The sequence below is a fragment of the Typha angustifolia genome, chromosome 13 (genome assembly GCF_048772165.1).
Source record: "Typha angustifolia cultivar Huaian chromosome 13, ASM4877216v1, whole genome shotgun sequence".
Classification (NCBI taxonomy): domain Eukaryota; kingdom Viridiplantae; phylum Streptophyta; class Magnoliopsida; order Poales; family Typhaceae; genus Typha; species Typha angustifolia.
The window spans coordinates 4078425-4096849 of NC_133251.1; the positions used below are offsets into that span (position 1 = coordinate 4078425).

General features: G+C 37.0%; 4 protein-coding genes and 1 non-coding gene across 5 annotated transcripts; 3 read left to right on the forward strand and 2 right to left on the reverse strand.

Moving 5' to 3' along the window:
- The first annotated feature begins 1777 nt into the window (after positions 1 to 1777).
- On the forward strand, positions 1778 to 5587 carry LOC140774431 (DNA repair protein RAD51 homolog). Its single transcript, XM_073117434.1, has 9 exons — positions 1778 to 1976; positions 2627 to 2771; positions 2881 to 2991; positions 3123 to 3214; positions 3532 to 3626; positions 3703 to 3816; positions 4651 to 4780; positions 5026 to 5147; positions 5237 to 5587. Exons 1-9 carry the CDS (start codon positions 1881 to 1883, stop codon positions 5358 to 5360), a joined length of 1029 nt encoding a protein of 342 aa, XP_072973535.1. The 5' UTR covers positions 1778 to 1880; the 3' UTR covers positions 5361 to 5587.
- Positions 5588 to 6073: 486 nt separating this feature from the next.
- On the reverse strand, positions 6074 to 8409 carry LOC140773720 (uncharacterized). The gene is made up of 2 exons (XM_073116425.1): positions 8158 to 8409; positions 6074 to 6818 (listed from the first exon to the last, which is right to left on the reverse strand). The coding sequence occupies exons 1-2, from the start codon at positions 8386 to 8388 to the stop codon at positions 6390 to 6392; spliced, it is 660 nt and encodes a 219-aa protein (XP_072972526.1). The 5' UTR covers positions 8389 to 8409; the 3' UTR covers positions 6074 to 6389.
- A 70-nt stretch (positions 8410 to 8479) lies between these two features.
- On the forward strand, positions 8480 to 8551 carry TRNAP-AGG (transfer RNA proline (anticodon AGG)). Its single transcript has one exon. It is a non-coding gene; the product is annotated as a tRNA-Pro (tRNA).
- A 271-nt stretch (positions 8552 to 8822) lies between these two features.
- LOC140773807 (mitochondrial ATP-independent inner membrane protease subunit 1a) lies at positions 8823 to 13233 on the reverse strand. The gene is made up of 5 exons (XM_073116559.1): positions 12971 to 13233; positions 12671 to 12895; positions 12460 to 12570; positions 10705 to 10759; positions 8823 to 9089 (listed from the first exon to the last, which is right to left on the reverse strand). Exons 1-4 carry the CDS (start codon positions 13136 to 13138, stop codon positions 10715 to 10717), a joined length of 549 nt encoding a protein of 182 aa, XP_072972660.1. The 5' UTR covers positions 13139 to 13233; the 3' UTR covers positions 8823 to 9089; positions 10705 to 10714.
- Positions 13234 to 13394: 161 nt separating this feature from the next.
- Positions 13395 to 18172, forward strand: LOC140773806 (eukaryotic translation initiation factor 3 subunit K). The gene is made up of 8 exons (XM_073116558.1): positions 13395 to 13589; positions 14442 to 14498; positions 14604 to 14654; positions 14774 to 14836; positions 15640 to 15690; positions 15767 to 15833; positions 16648 to 16730; positions 17779 to 18172. The coding sequence occupies exons 1-8, from the start codon at positions 13485 to 13487 to the stop codon at positions 17980 to 17982; spliced, it is 681 nt and encodes a 226-aa protein (XP_072972659.1). The 5' UTR covers positions 13395 to 13484; the 3' UTR covers positions 17983 to 18172.
- Positions 18173 to 18425: the final 253 nt, after the last annotated feature.

Sequence of the window (18425 nt, forward strand, 5' to 3'; positions counted from 1 at the left end):
ATAATTTTAAAAAGTCTCAAACTAGTTCATATATTTATAACTAAGTGCAAAAACTGATTACTCTTTTCTCGTTACAAAAACTAATCAACTTGATGTAAATGGATGCCCTATGAAAACTAAGAGCCAGTCTTAGGGTTAAAGTTTTTCTGTGAAAAATCCAATAAAGAATGATTCCTATTAAAACTCTACTATGTAGTCTACACGTTGGGTCGACCGATATGTGCCCAATGTGTGGCATAAGGAAAGATAGTATGGATCACCTCTTTTATTATTGTTGATATGCTCATGAGGTTTGGAAGGTTAGTGCCCATAATTTCGGAGTGTCCTTTACATTGGATCATAATTAGTTACATTTTTGACTAGTCTTACCTACGAGGTGAATAGGAAAAATTTAAGACTATAATAGTCTCTTCTATCTGGATGATTTGGAAGGCTTGGAATAAGTTGCACTTTGATTCGATAAAAACGAAGTCTAAGCATGCTAACTGGCTGGCCTTTTCATAAGGGCATGGAGTATTTTGACAAAGGTGGGGTCGAGAACCAGCTACAAAACCTAGGATATAATTGGAGAGCTAGACTCTCTCAACAGATAGTTTCATCAAAATTAACTTTGATGGATCCTAGGACCATTGCAACAATACTTACGGTGTGAGTATTATAGCTCGAAATCACCAAGGAGATATCACTTACTTGATGGCCCAACTAGCTAAAGTGGGCTCAACCCTTGAAGCAAAGAGTGAAGCCCTCCTTAAAGTTGTCACGGCTATTGCTTGCCTCAACTTTAAATATGTTATTTTTAAGTTAACTCTGCTGTTATTATCAATGCAATCAACAATGTTGAAGGTATTCTCTAGTGCATTTGTAACTACATTCATCATTGCAGGTTAATCGTCAATTTATGATTGCCTTTTCCTTTTATGTAATAGGGCAGCAAATTAGGCCGCTCATTTTGGTAGGTTTCACAATTTTGACGCTTTGAGAAAGGATGTTAGCCCTCTATCCTCGAAGCTCACTGTATTATTTTTGCTGACTTCCTGGATCTCTTAAACTTGGGTCGCCTTTCTCTAATATATAGTTGATCTCACAGCTCTCTCTCTAATTAAAAAAAAAAATACAAAGAATAGTTGTCATAAGTATATAGATTGGTTTGAAAATTTTTAAAATACAAGGGTTAAATAATTTTATGCATAAGTACACCATGATAAAATATATTTAATAATCCGAGAATATAGACACATACACCTCCTAAATTATTTAAATATATCATTATACCCCTTATATGTGATTAGAAATCTAATAATTCTTTTAAAATTTTAATTATAATAGTATAGTAAATAGACAACTCTTTATCTTAATAATAATTTACTAATATCTACTCTCTCATCCCCTCTTCTATCCAATATTTTTATATTTACTAATTACTATATTATCTTTAAAAATACATCAATTCAATCAGTCAATTACTCAATTATCATTTCAATCCTAAATTTTTTTTTCTATCATCATCCATCAATTATAGAATTTTTTTAGTAATGTCACACAACTAAAATACTTTTAATGTCACACAAGTATAATAATTACATTAAATTTTTTTTAAACATTATTTTGATTTACAATTAAACTGCCTGCCTATATCGGGATAAGCTCTTTTTATCAATTTTATAATACGAGAATAGTTAAACCAGTATGACCCATTAGCTTCCACAAGAAGTTTCGCTTTTCTATATACTCCCAGGCTCCCAGCCCATCCATGTCATGCCCTGACAAATTATTTTAAAAAAAAGGGTAAAAAAAAGAGAGCCTTTTGGCGCCTTAGAGTTGTTCGAATACTCTTTCTCCCTCCACTTCTCGCTTCTCTCTGTCCCCGAGCTATCGCAGCCATGGCGGCGCAGCAGCAGAAGCACCAGAAAATGGCGCAGGAGCAGGAGGAGATGGAGGACGCACAGCATGGTCCTTTCCCCGTCGAGCAGCTTCAGGTAAAATTCGTCGAACACCTTGCCCCACCTTTCAACCCAGAACCGTAAACTCCGTTTCCTGATAATTTAACCTCAAGATCGGTCCTTTCTGGGATTGCTTTCTCGTCCGATCGTCAGAGGAAAATGGGCACCTCCCATTTTCTTTATTTGGTTGGTTTATCATCTCCTCCGGTTAAGAGATGTCTTAGTAATAGAACCCTTTTGAGTTCCTTTTTTCACTTGTGTCGCTGCCAAGATCTGGTCTTTCTGCAAAATATTTCTCTCATCTTATGGGTATAATTCGTTCTCGCCCGAGGCTATTCTTCGCCAGATTCTGATAAGGTTCTGTAGTTTTAGAAAAGATATACTGTATTGCTTACTTACCTTCTTTTATTTTTCATTTTTATTGGAGACAGGTAAGGTCTTTTTTTCTTCTTTTTTTTCTTGCTTTCTCGTCTTCGCTCACTTCAATCAATATTTTTTATTTGGTAAACATTTTGGTTGCTTTATCCCTTAAAGAAATATATCTGCCTAATCTGCCTGAGAAGTGTAATTAGGTCTTAGCATCTTTCTTTGCAAGTGTGTTTGGTCACTAACTGCGTTTCATGACTGTAAATACCGTCACCAATCCAGATTCTATTGCTGACCATAATTTTTCCTTGATTGTTAAGGTATCTGGAATAGCTGCTCTTGATGTGAAAAAGCTCAAAGACGCTGGTCTATGCACAGTGGAGTCTGTTGTCTATTCGCCAAGGAAGGATCTTTTGCAGATCAAGGGGATTAGCGAGGCAAAAGCTGATAAGATAATTGAAGCAGGCAAGGCATTCTGTACTTACCATTATTGACAGGGGAGAATACATACCATAAATCTAGTCATGTTAGCGAAATTTTGTGTAGTACTAAAACAGAAATTGGTAATTGACAGCTTCAAAGCTAGTTCCATTGGGCTTTACCAGTGCTACCCAGCTACATGCACAGAGGCTCGAAATTATTCAGATTACATCTGGGTCAAGAGAGCTTGATAAAGTTTTGGAGGGTAACCTTTTATGTCAATAATTTTAGATGGTTTCCCTATAGATGTTTGAAAATCTGGAATTTACTAGTTGTTGGAAGCTTTGCTGTACCCTTTCTTTCTCAATTTTTTTTTTCCCTATTTGTGTTTAACAGGAGGAATAGAAACTGGGTCCATCACTGAAATGTATGGAGAATTTCGGTCAGGAAAGACTCAATTGTGCCACACATTATGTGTTACTTGTCAGGTGACCTCTTCAACCCTGGCGAATCTACTTGCCAGTGAGATATTAAACTGCGGTTCTCATCATACAATTTTTAGTTGCTCTTCTGTTATTTACTAATATCATGATATAATGGAAAAGATTCAAAACAAACATTAAGTGTATGCATTAAGAGTGTCTTATTCTCTATGTGCATACTCCGTGGTTCAAATAAATGATCAAGGGGATCCTTTAAACTGCAGACATTTACTTTTCTCTAGCTTTTGAAGTGCCTTTCCCTTCTCTTTTTAGATGTTTTTCTCTAAGCTAGTAATTACAATGTTTCCAATTTTACATTTCAGCTCCCTTTGGATCAAGGTGGTGGTGAAGGAAAGGCAATGTACATTGATGCGGAGGGAACCTTTAGGCCACAGAGGCTCCTACAGATTGCAGAGAGGTGTTAAAGAAAATTAATTTATGTCCTTAGAGACTGACTTTTGATTACTAACATGAAGACATGCTCGACACAACAGGTTCGGGTTGAATGGTCCTGATGTCTTAGAGAATGTGGCTTATGCCAGGGCATATAATACTGATCATCAATCTAGGCTTTTGCTGGAAGCAGCTTCAATGATGGTGGAGACCAGGCAAGTGCATTTCAACTACCTACATCTCTTTCTCTGCATATCTTCTTCAGACATAATCTAGCAGTCCTCTTTAGTTCAACAATTATCTTTAAGTGCAAGAGGCTTCCTTTAGAAGAAAAGTTTCATATGAATGAAAATTGTTGGTTCATCAACTATTATCAGAATCAAGATATGAGTAACAAGCATGAGCATACTAATGGGATAGTGTTTAGATGGTTAAAGAAGCTCATGTTGTATGAGTATTCACGGGTTCCACTTCTCTATCTCTAAAAAGAGTAAAACAAAACCATGAACATAGTTCACTAGCTCCTCATAAAGCAAGTTGTTTTTGTGTGCCCTCTTCTATCTTGTGAATTCAATTTGCTCCTCCCCTCTCTTGCTGGTAAAGTACAACCAGAAGCTATGAGAGATGGACCACTATAACACAGTTCATGTTGGTATTCAATGGCCGAAAGGTTAAACAAAATGATTGGCACCAATGTTGCATGTCTATTTTCTTCTTGGGAAGCTCCTGATTTCAACAAGCAAATCCATAATTATTACTTAGTGCATTCTCACTTTCTCATCATCCAATTTACAATGCTTTTAAACGTGCAATTTCTTGAGCTTATAGAATTAGTAGTGTGGTCCCAAAGTGTTCTCCTTACCTAATCCAATTTACTTAGTGCATTTCATGTACGTAAATATACTTCATGCTGGACAGCATCTTCTGTTTATGTAACATAGACAATCTTATTGTGTTAATTAATCTGTCATCAAGCCTTATAAGCACATCATGAGCATGTTGGCTGGATATCCTTGGATGTAACTGATTTGGATCTTTTGCTTCTGCAGGTTTGCTCTAATGATAGTGGATAGTGCTACAGCACTTTACAGAACAGATTTTTCTGGGAGGGGAGAACTATCAGCAAGGCAAATGCATCTGGCTAAATTTCTGAGAAGTCTCCAGAAATTGGCAGATGAGGTACTATTTATGAATTATCCATTCATTCTGTCCATCATCTTTCAATCTAAGAAACTGTCAGGTCTTTGTCAGGTTCTGAATTCATGTATAGTCCATCTGCTGTTGTCTGGGTAATGCTTTGTAATATGCCTTCATCAGGATAACATGATGAGCAGTTTCACTTCATTGTTTAACATAGTAATTTAAAGCATCAATTTGATTTTCTTCTGCATGTTTATTATGTTGTCATGATATTGCTCATTTAGTTTGGAGTTGCCGTCATTATCACCAACCAAGTCGTTGCACAAGTGGATGGTTCTGCAGTCTTTGGCGGGCCACAGTTTAAACCCATTGGTGGAAATATCATGGCACATGCTTCTACAACAAGGTCACTTAGGAGATGAATTCAAGCTTATGAATGCTTCCTTTTCTTGAATTTATTCACATGAATCTTTGATTTTTCTTTTTATACATTAGGCTTGCTCTTCGCAAGGGAAGAGGGGAGGAGCGCATTTGTAAAGTAATTAGTTCTCCATGTCTTGCTGAAGCTGAAGCAAGGTTTCAAATTTCCGCTGAAGGTGTTACAGATGTAAAAGATTGATCAACAAGTGCTGGTACTTTATATCTATTCTGAGCCTGCTGTTAGGTTTGCTCACCAGTAGCAGCAACAGCAGGTTGTCTTTGCTTTCTGACTACTTGCAAAAAATTTGGTATTCGTAAATATGAGGGCATGGGGTTTCATGGATGGCAATGAATATATTTGTCTGTAATTATTGTTATGTAATCAAAGGATCCATCGGATTGAATCTTTTTCTTATAAATTCTATATTAATTTGTGTATAACTACCTATCTACTGAGTATGTGCTTCAGAAAACATTTGGTATGAGTGCTCTGAAGGAAAGTTGCTTGGGCAAATATTGCTGCATGATATTGCATCACCCAAAAAACAAAACAAAACAAAAGAAGCAAAATATGCATGATACTATGGTGGATTTTTTTGGGAAGGGAAATGCCCACAACCATGATGCAACAAGAGTACTGATCAGTTTTACCAAACAATCTCTCTTCCTAGGCTTATCCCACTTCAAGTTTGCATGAATATGAATTGATAGGTTTCCATTTGCCATTTTTGTGATTTTCATGATTCCCAAGGTACAACTACTTAGCACAAAGGCTTGCCATTCATAGTTGTAACTTTTTCAATAATAAGCTCTACTGTCCCTAATTAAAAGATCCTAGCTTCATTTCTGCTTCTATTTACATGACTCATGGATAAGAATCAACAGGACCACACAAGTAGAGTAAGAATATTTAGGAACTGCTTTAGGAATCAAGAAGACATTCAAGCTTCAACATCTTATTCACTTTAATACACATTGATATACAAATGAGAATGAAAATATGCACATCTTACGTAGATATTTCGGAACTGCTTTAGGAATCAAGAAGACATTCAAGCTTCAACATCTTATTCACTTTAATACACATTGATATACAAATGAGAATGAGAATATGCACATCTTACGTAGATATATTTGACTTCATACACAGTCATAATATCAGGACAGTGTTTTAGCAGGTTTTAATCAACCATCTTATCTCATCTTTCAAGTAAAACTGGCTCTTCATTCAATTGGTCTCAGTTAGTTGGCTATTTTCGACGGAAGACTTTAGTAGGGCACTTCCTCTGTAGGTAGTAGCTTCAACATTGTTTTTAAACGACTCCAAAAAATCCTTTTCCCGCAAGGTTAAAGGCTTGGACTCTAAATTTTCAGCATCTAACAAGGTATCGGAATTCTCATAACCACAAAAGACAAGTTCTGAATTCCCTAACGGATCGACAGTTGAGATCCTTGCATCTCGAAAGGGTGGGAGGCATTTCTCCTTTGCAAACTGAATGCATGCCTTTCTGGATACTTCAAGACAAGAAGCCATTTCTCTTTCTTCACATTGCTCTCTATCTGCAAAATCTGCTGCTGTAACTCCAAACAGAATTTTCCACCAGGGGGGCTTGCATTTGTTAGATGCAGTGATTGAGCACCCAACTCGTGCACCCGCCTGACATTTACAAGTCAACCCATAGTGATGCAATACGATAAGAATGAGGAAAATCAAATGAAAGATAACAGACATCTGCAGAAAGAAAGGATTAAGCAGATCTCTGGGAGATAATCCCAAAGTAGTACAAGACCACATGCATTATTCAGAAACAAGAGGGAAGAAAAAAGCTAACTTGCAGCATAACTCAATTTAAATATACTAGTTAACAACCTTTAACGATCAGACAAACTTACACATCTACATACATATAGAGCATGGAAAAAGCAAATCAACCTTTATTGTTGCTAGCAACCAATTTAACAGATTAATATCAAATGATTTAAAAATTTGCATTTGCTTTCAGACATTAATTCATTAAAGTAAAGCAACAACTCAGATACATAAATCATAAGTTTGAGCTTTATCTCATCATCAATATAAGAAATAAGAAAACTGAAAGCAAAAGGGGCAGCACTAATCAAATTACTCACTTGATATTGGCCCTGAAAAGTCATCAGTTTAGAATTGACATTTCACATCGCAATGTCTTCAATAAAATGGATTTCACCACTAATCAAAACAAGGCAATCTATACTTGATTTCCTATCAACGACCTTAAATATATATAACCTGACAATCGTGAACCAAAGAGTAGTTCATTCATTGTGGTGCAATGTCAATCCTGGCTACTAATGCTCAGCAGCCGAGAGCTGGTTTGCACTTGTTCATTTATGCAGCTGTTAAACTTACTGACTGGCAAGACTAGAGCCAGCCAGTTCGGCCAGCGGCAAATTTAAAGAGGCCAATTAATGTCGGAGAATAATGGCCAAAGAGTTTGTTATTTAGCTACCATGATGTCTATACAATGAATCAGCGTATGAATCGAACGGTCTTCTTCTTTGCATCCAATTGCTCAAGTTTGAAGCATGAAAACGTCTCCAGTTGTGGGGGGAAGAGACTATACATTAGACACCGCGTGAAAGCCTAACTAGCAGTTAAAAGGATTATTTTTCTTTTTTCTCTTCCAGCTACATTAGAAGCATTCTAAGTGATTAAATCAAGATTTTCTTAATGGTTACAGAAAGATTTAATTTACTACCTCTTCAACCATAATGGACCAACCAAGTGGAAAAGGTTGAAATCAAAACAACGGAAACGACTTTACAGAAGTTCAAAAGTGGCGATTTACTATTTCCCAGCAAGAGAATCCACTAACGAACCAGTTCAAAGACCCAGTTCGAAGATGCAATTTTGCGAAGACACATAAGAGAAACAAAACCAAATCAAACCATTTCCTCGATTTCACTAATAGAAGGGTTTCCGGTTAATCAATATCATTCAAGAAAGAGGGACGAACCTCGCATTGCTCGATAACTTTGGATTCCGTGGCTCGGTAGGCGAGTCTCCAGCTCTCAGAGTCTCGGAAGGCGAGGACGAACGGCCCCAACGAGGGGTCGTCGGAGGGGGCGGCGGGAACAGGACCTCGTAAGAGAGGGAGAGGGGGCTCGAATGGGACGACGGTGGACGATGCCGAGTACTCCTCCATGCTGTTTCCCCACACCGCCGCCATCTCTCCCTCCCTCATCATCTCTCTCTCCACTTTAGAGATGGGGCAAGGAAGTAAAGCATGAAAGAAATATACTTGGATATATAAATAAAAGGTATATTTTAACCACAAAGGGCATTTGGTCTAGTGGTATGATTCTCGCTTAGGGTGCGAGAGGTCCCGAGTTCAATTCTCGGAATGCCCCAATTTTATTCTCAGAACCTTTTCTTTTGTGGTAATTAAAAAGTATGGGGGACAAAAAAAATCTCGCAATATTCCTCCTCTTTTCCCTTTAATGCAACTTATCCACAAGCATCGCAGTGATACCTCTCATCACTTTGGACTAAATAATCATCATAAATTCTCATTTCTGTGAACAGAAGCAGATCATTGAGTGTCAAAAAGAAGTAGATTCTTATTCCTGGGAGCTAGAAATCTTCAGTTTTTCTTTTTTGCAACTTCTCTCTATTTCTCACTCAGTGTTCAAAGATCATAAATCACATTGAAATGCATAAATTACAAGGTTGCCGTTGAATAATTATATGACAGGAATGTCAGAATTCGCAGGTTACAAAGAAATGTAGAATTGGTTACTCCACAAATTCCCATTGGGGTGCTAACAATAGCTGAGCAGCAACAACTCTGGTTTGTTCTTCAAAATTGATCAGAAGCAGGTGTCTGGAAACGACGGCGTGACCTCCAAACTTTTTTGTATCTCTAGCGTTCAGGTTGACAGATGAATCCTGGAAAACAAATCATCGCATTAGTGAGAATGACCTAAAAGTTTGTATGAACTGATATTTCCTAGCCATGGAAATGCTTACAGAAAGGAAAAGAGAAAAACTATGGAAGAAATGATAATCTTATATAGAGAGCAACACATACATATCATTTATACCAGTTGAAGAACATAAGCATTAATTGACCGACTGTAGCTCATAGGCGAAGTAGGCTAGACAATATAGGGGTAAACTTCTCGAATTATAAGACTCAAAGGAGCTATTACTTCATCTAGGACTGGCATGCCTGCCATCTCATATAATCTTGTACATTTAGGAGTGGAAACGGGTCAGATTAACTCCGACCCCACTATCTGATCCGATTTGGATCATATTTGGATAAAAATTCTACTTAACTCGGATACGGATAGATTTTTTTGAAAAAAACAATCTAAATACGAATACAAATATAGGTAAAAAAACTCGAATACGGATACTAATATTGAATATTCGTTTATCTGCGTAATTTTGAATGATTTATAGTTTTTTGTTTGCTTATTTATATGGTAAATATTGATATTGTTACTAATAATATTTTCTATATTGTTTGTAGAGATTGATTTTGCTAAATTTATATATATTTAACATACAATTTTTTTTTAAACTCTTAATATTTTGTGCTAATTGTCTTTCTAAAAGAAAGGGCATAATTTTTTTATAATTCGATCCGCATCCATTTAAGATCCGATCCTCTATTAGAAATTATCCGATTAATAATAAAAAATTATTCATATATGTTTAGTTAGGATATGATTTTAAATTTTATTACGAGTCTAATATCTCTATCTAAATAAAATATGGATCTGGATGTAAGTTAGGCATTATCCGATCCATTTTCACCCCTATATGCATCCCACCTTACTACAAATTTCTACATAATACTTTGTAACATGGAAGGAGATTAAAAGCCAGGCCAAGAAATCAAAGCTCTCATCCTTGCCACAGGGATACCAGCTTGGTCGTAACTTCATTATTAGCTTGAGTAACATCTACTTCTACTTACCAAGTAATTTTTCAAGCTTGAAGCTGGAAAAATGAATTTTGATAAACAGAGTTGGGATCCATTCATATAATTCTTAAGTTGAATATTGGTTTGGTTTAGCAAACTGGAACAAATAATATCCTGTAAATTCATAGGTTGATACTTGATATTGGCTAATGCAGTAATGCCGCCTCTATAATAGCAAGGGATGAAAATTTTGCACCATTTAGCTTCTTTTAATAGTTCAACCGGAAAGTAAAAAGGTAATTCCTAGAATTTTCCTTTAAAGACTAGATAAAATAGCGATGATCCCACTACCACTGCCATATCTTGATGCTGTTGTGGGGGGACCATATCAAATAAAAATGAAGGGTATAGCATAGGAGAGTTGATTGAGGCTTCCTCTGTCTTCAGATATAAGCTGAATCCATGTTTCAATCGCAAAGTAAATTGTAATAAAAACTAAAAGCAGAATTATCACAACTCTGCTACAAGTCAAATTGACAAACCAAGATGCAATTAAAGGTACACCTAGGATGATAGAAACGAATAAAATAATAATGTATTAATGTATACGCCAAAGATCTTGTGGATTACCTTTGAAGAGTTACGCCTTTTGCCCAATGAATCCAAAACTTTCTGGTGGCCAGATCTAGAAAACAATGAAAGTGTATTAGAAACACTACTTAAATTATGGTCTTCATGAAAAACCGACCATAAGCTGTTAGCCTGTCATATTGCTTATAGCATCAGTTTGAAGAACATGTTTTTTCATATAACTGATTTTAGTCCATTTTTCAATTTAATTAATAGACATTAAGTGAACCTAATAAATGTTATGTGATTAAATTTGTGAGACGAAATAAGTAAGATGGTTAAATAATCAAACTTCAAGACAAAAAAGTTTCAATCTGATAATAGCTCAATACAATATAAACGGTCCTAAATTTACTATTACTGGATCAATCCTCAACTATGGCAATAGAAACACATGTTAGTGACTGTATTATGGGTAAATGGTTGATAACCTTCATTAATGTTGGCATGTTCCATGATTACAACTGGCCCAAGCACAGCTTCCAGGTATTGTTTCAGGACAAGGAATTACTTACTTCCTCACCTAGGTCTCACATCCTAATGGTGTTTTTATCTAAGTTCACTTTTATCGTCATGTATTCACTAAATGGCAGAAGTTGTTAAACATATATTCTAATTTCTTCTTACACTACCATACCCTAATAAAAAGTGTCTTATTCAGCAGATGACATTAATTGTGCCACCGAGTAAAAAAGGCAGATTTATCACCTTTCGGCTTCTTCAATGTCAAAGAATTCTGAAGAGTTACTCTCAAGTCAGCATGAACATAACTTTTGGCCCAGAAGATCGACAACTTTATCCACCGAGTTTTCCAAATTTCATGACTCAAAATTGAGATACCACATTGTATGGTGGCAAGCTTAGCATCACACCGAGCTTATAAGTTATAACCCATAAAACTACATGAGAACATATAAGCACGAAATAAAACTATTATTTTATTCACTTGCTTAATTTGGTTGAGTATGTTTAGGTACATTTTCTTTCTTATCTACTGAATATAGCACAAAAAGGTCAACATCTGAAGTTCTGCTGCTTCTAGAAATACTGACATATAACATCCAAGGAATAAGGATTCAATTAAATTTCATGTAAAAGCACTCATGTAATCATTCATTACAATTGCTGCATCCAGGAAAAACTTGAGATATTATGACTATCAAAAGCAATTTCATCCATGATACACATTTTGTGTTAGATGATCAAGCCCTGCATTCAGACATCTACAATGTTGTCCATCCTACAAGAAGAAGTTTTTGTTGCTTACTTACTATCTTTCCAAATGTCCTCAGGACTCAAGAGTGACAACACAATTATGTCTAATATCTGGTTGAAATTACAACACAACTCAGCATAAACTCAGAGAACACTTATAGATCACTAGCAGAAAAAGCGCTATCCTATTGATAAAACACTTGTGACAAAGCTACATTTTCTCATACCTCTTATATATTACTAAGTAGCTAAAATATGATCTAACTAGTAACTACCAGACTAGTCAACAGAATAACTGCGACTAAAAACATCATCTCTGAAGTGTAGACATAAACTAATATTTCCTTTCGCATCATCATGAAAACTAACGAACCTAATAAATGTTATGTGTCTCGAAATTGGATACCACTTCCAACAAAAGTAAACCAATAGATCATTACAAGCATAGAAAGTAGTATACTATTACAATAAAAAAGCTGAGAAACTTTGTGTGTCAAGAGATAAAAGCATAAAATTTGGATTCAAAAGAATGCTTCTCACCCTACAAAAGATCCTCCCTTGGATGAGTCCATACGGCACCGACCCAAACTGCCTGGAATCCCTAGACGCATAAATGTTATCCCCCTGCACCCAAACATGCCCTCTGGGAACCTACAAATCGAAGAATAAACCACCAAAAGCCCATAAAAATCAAATCTTTCCAACCACAACCCCATCAAATCCAAATCTTTACCATTCCCATCCATCATACCACAACTGTCTTGGACTCTTGGCCTTCGGCCGGGTCGACGAAGTAGGTGACGGCGTCACCCTCGAGTCCCATCACCCGCTTGGCAACGGTCTTCCTCGGGTTCTCCGGCGAGAGAAGCAGGACCACGTCGCCGACGGAAACTGTGCCCCACCGGGCGGTGACCCGATCTACGGCGACCACGTCGCCGGTGAGGTTCATGGTAGGGAGCATGCTGGGGCCCAGCACCTGTGACCAATGAGAGAGATAAGGGGGGTTGATAGAGAAAGAGGAAGGAGAGGAAGGGGAGGAGACGAGCAGTACAAAGGCGACGCCGCAGAGGTGGGAGTTGATGACGTGGACGGCGCATAGTGTCTTGGCCACCAGGAAGACGCGGGAGAAGGAGTCAGACGTGATGTCGCGCCAAGGGAGGTCGCGGAAGCGGCGGGCGGCGGCGCCGAGAGATGCGGCGACGCGGCTCCCGAGAGACATGGAGATCTCTGTCGTCGTCGGCGGCGGCGAAGTGGCCGTGGGGGGCTACTTCATCTCATGGTGTGCAGATCTCACGTGATCCGCACGGGACTCGGCGACTACTGCTTTTTCTCCTTGGAACTCTGCCATATCCGCCGTCCAATCAATAGTGGACGGTGGATATGAAAACCTCATTTCCCATTTGATCCAACGGTGAGGATCATCTAAGGAGCATCGTGATTCGTTTATCCTCTTAGCCCATCGCCCAACGGAGACCCGTCTTGAGTCTTTTATTCTGCGTCCAGAGTTTTTAGGGTTAACCGAGCCACCGTACTTCGTCTCTCTCTCTCTAGTGTTTGATCCGGAGATGGGGAGAGAACCACAGCAGCAGTTCACGGTGGAGCAGCTCGTCGCCGTTAACCCTTACAACCCCGACATCCTCCCCGATCTAGAGAACTTCGTAAACGAGCAGGTGGGAACTCTTAAAATCTTTCTTTCCTTTTATCCCACGCACTAATTCCTTTAAACAATGGCATCATTTGCGTTGAATTATGTTTATGTTCATCGAGTAGCTATACGAGGTGCCGGATGTATTTAGTTAACACCCACCGTCAAATGCTCCATTCGGTTGTATGCTGAAAAATTGAATCTTGTCATCACCTCAGTGCTTGCTTATATGCATTGTAAGGAAAACCGGAGATTATTATTCATATGAACAAGGTTCTGATTGTTATTTGTGGGTCCTGATGGGGGACTCATCATTTTTATTTTTTTTTGGGTAAGTTCGTTATTTTGTGTCAGTTTTGTAATTAAGAATGCAGGTTAGCTGCAGATTGATATCTTCTGGAAGTGCTTCGTTGATACATGACAGTATCAAAATCACATTGATATCATATTACTAAGGATTGGAATTGCACTTGTCTTTCATCTTCAAATACGTCATGAGGATGCAAAGTCAATATATGTGACGGGCTGCAGATAGTGAACTCGTATATATTATTACATATTTGTTTTGGATTTTATTGCATGCTTTTTAGTCTAATATAATTGGCGACACAGAAGGTATACTATATGTTTATCACTTATTGGTAAACTAGATGTTTTAGGTTTTCCTATAATTTGAATGCTTTCCTTTGGCCTGCCTCTTGATGTTATTATACCATAATTATTGTTTTGTTCTTAAGTATTCCACTTACTATCCCATTTAAATGATATAAAATACCCTTCATGATGTCACGTATTACTTTCATTTCCCCCATTCTGTAGTTCAATTTCTTTTCTACAACTATCTTACCACCATATTCCCTCATTCTTCACTATGCAGGTTTCATCTCAAACATACAGTTTGGATGCAAATCTTTGCCTTCTACGGCTATATCAGGTAAAAGGAAATTAAGGACTTTGATTTGCTTGTTTCAAGAATATTTTCTTGGAAGGCTTATAGCTATTCTATTTCCTTTGCTAACCTTGGGTTTTCTTAATGTAGTTTGAGCCAGATCGGATGAGCATACCCATTGTAATGCGGGTTCTGATCAAGGTCACTTAGTTTCATTATGTAGCGGATTGAAAAAGAGCAAATTATTACTCTATATGTATGATTGTTATCTTATGTCACATTAACTGATTGCTGTTTAACTTTTTCTACTATTCCAACAGTCTCTCATGGCAATGCCTGCGCCAGATTTTAGCCTTTGTCTGTTCTTAATTCCTGAACAAGTGGTACGGGGATTTTCTTCCTTTTTTTTTTACTTTCACATAGTGGTCTATTATTTTATAGCCAGAATCGCATTTTTGTCACAGCTATGATTTATCTGCTTTATGCTTTACAGATTCCACAGTAAAGGGTTCTTTGGTGTCACTGCTGCTTGTTTTAACTTCTTTCTTGCAGTTCCTTTTTCCTGTCTCTTAATTTGAGCATATGTCATCATTGCAGCATCCAAGATCTTTGTATAAGATGCTCATACCTCATTTCTTGGTTCTCTATGCAATCTGTTCTATTCTCACAAATGAGAATTCTCATGTTTGAATTTTAGTTAGTACTTCTTTCAAGCGAAAGTTAGAAAATTTGAACAAGGATCTGAAAGTTGGATAAGTAGCCCCTCAAATTGCTGTCTCTATATATACTATGATTTTTAGCTATTAGAAATATAATGTTCTGGAAAGCATGTTCCTTCTTTCTTTTTTCTTTTATTTGCTTGCTTTACATTTGCTCTTTAGTTCTTTTGAGTTTCTCCTCCATAAGAAGTTCCTCTCTTTTCATCAGCCAAAAATTTGCCTAGTAGCTAATTGCCATCCTCTACAGTAAATAAATTTGTTGCACTTTTGAAAAATAGAACTGCCTAGGGATATAGATTTGAGCTTTTAATTAAACATAGTTCCTTTTTTCCTTCACTTATGAACTTTACTTTTCAAAGAAGTAATCTGGCTATGTATATTATTTTTTCATGATTTTGTGCTTTTGAGATTTTAATGTTGAGAATTCTGATATTGTTCTCTCCCCTCCTTTTCTTGTTGTTAATCAGCAAATGGAGGAGCAGTTCAAGACACTTATTGTTCTCTCACACTACCTAGAGGTACTTATTTTACTAGTTGAGATTTGTATTTAGACTATGAAATATGAATATTGAGTTTTTCTCTGTTGGATAATAGACTGCAAGGTTCCGTCAGTTCTGGGAGGAAGCAGCAAAGAACCGCAGTATACTGGAAGTTGTTCCAGGTAATAAGAAATGAGCATCCTCATACCACAACCTTATCTTGGACTTGTCACTAGCAGAATAATTTCTGGATCTCATATCTAAATATCCTTTGGCACATGTGACATTTATTCTTATCTGTCTCAGAATATGATCTACTATGCCCTTTCAATTTTTTTACGACAAATACAACTATATTTGCCATCTATCCTGTAATGTCAGGATTATTCTTTTCCAAGTGCAATTACATGGCCAATTGCTTATGATGGCAAGATAATGTGAACTGCAACTGTAAGTACTGGTTGAAACCGTCTTTTGCGTGTGAATGACTTCTCGGCACCCTTTTTTTTGTTCTTGGTTTGTTTGCCTGTAACATGCATGTTTTGACATGTCGGTAACTTAAATATGATTATGGGTATGAAGTTCTGTATATATGGTATACCTATCAATCCCATGTTATACCTTTTCTCAATGACAAAGAATAACGACTATTTTCATTTTATGGATTGTCAACTCATCTAATCATTACAAAGAGAAACCTTGCCTTTTGTCTGTTTTCCAGCTAATAAAAGCTGAAACAATCATGATGTAGATGAGTTTAAGCAAAGTTACAAATGGTCTTGCAGCTGTATGCTGAACATAACTGAATTAAGCTAGGATAGGATCCCTTTCGGCTATTTTGTTGTAATTGAAGGACTTAATGAGCTGCCATTGTTTCCAGTCTTTCTTATACATAACGATTTTATTGTACTGTTATTTTACCAATCAAACATGACACTTCTGGTGCACAACTTTTCTTATTTTTTTTTCTTCCTTCTGTTGATGAGGACTGTTCAGGTTTTGAGCAGGCAATCCAAGCTTATGCAATTCACGTCCTTTCCTTGACATACCAGAAAGTGCCCAGGCCTGTTCTTGCAGAGGTAATGACTTCTTATTAGAAATCAGAGTTCTGAATTTTGTTTCATTTGGGCATATGACTATTGAAGATTTATGTTTGTAAAGGGTGACTTATTTGCTTAAACTTTCTTGCTATGCATCCGACAAAAACTGATTCCTTTCTTTGATTTTGTGAATTTACTTTTGAGAATGCGGGAAATATCTGATACAAATGATTGATGTACCTCGTTTACCTTGTTCTGTCGCTAAAATACCTTGCTCTGAGGCTTCATATCATTGTTACTTAAATTAATATGATGTTATGTTGGTCCATCTGGATGTTTTTTTTTTTCAACTCATCAATTTTAATGTTCGGTGTTAATTTTTCCAATGTGTATAACTTGATTCTCGTAATTAGGACATTATCACAAGTCTATCATTCCTTTTGGGTCAGGTATACCAATCTTGGGGTTAAGGTGTTGATCTGTCTAGTTCCAGCATAATCCTTCTCAAGCAGATCTAGTTGCTTAGCGACATGGTTTTCGTAATGCTTTGCTATGTTGTGTCTTTGGGGTTTCTGGTCCCTTGTTGCTACTTGCTAGGCTTGTTCTCTTGTCTGTAAGTGCCAAACTCCTTGATGCATTTGAGCTTTGCTCAGTACATGTGTATGTAACTTCCATCATTATTATGGCTCCATAATGATCAAAGCTTGTAGTCATCACCATTTAAGCCCCATCTTTTTCTCTTTTGCTTGCAAGGATGAAAACCTAGCTACCTTTCAACTCCATGTTTCATTGACGGCAAGTCTATGTGTTGTCATTGAGTTGGCAAATGGAATGTTAAACCTATTTACATGACACTTCTAGATATATTAATTCACTCATATGAAGATTTCATCTGGAAGTGATGCATCTTCTCTTTTTTATCATCTAACCAAGTTATGCTGCATAATGTCATTGCAAGAGCATCAAAATCTTTTGTGACCTAAGACCCTGGGAGTTAGCGAGGGAGACTAACAACCTGCATAATGTTATTTTGCTGACCCTTGTCAATGTTCAGTTATCTAACAACCTGGCTTGTATGTTTAAACAGACAATCAATATTGAAGGTCTCTCCCTGGACAAGTTTCTGGAGTACCATGTAGCAAACTCCGGTTGGGTCATTGAAAAGGGTCATGGCCAGTCCCAACTGATTGTTCTTCCACGGAACGAGTTCAATCACCCAGAGCTAAAAAAGAATACAGCAGACAGTGTTCCATTTGAGCATGTCACCCGGATTTTCCCTGTACTCAGTTGAATTAGTGGTCAAAATCAAGACATCTGCCAATGTGGTGTGGATTACTGATATGCAGGATATGTCGAGGATCCTAGTGCTGCATGTTGCTTTTTATATTTATTTTTATTATAGAAACTTCAGTTCTGATGTTTTGAGGATGTGTTAGTAATCTTTGATGAGCTCAATGAGAAAACTACCTTTTGTTGCTGTAGTTTTGTATCTGTGATGGTGGTGACCAGCACTTCAATTGCTTACTGTATTAATTCTCATGTTTTATGCACCTGTTAGCTTCTAAGAGTTGCCTCTCAATTTTTAAGTCAAATGGAAAGGATCTTAAATGCCAAACATTTTTTTTATCAAAATTTTGAGATTAGAGAGACCTACAATGTGTTACAATGCTTATTCATTGGAGAAACCAAAGGAAATAGCTTATGCCTGGCAGTGCTACATGCAAGCTTAAGAGT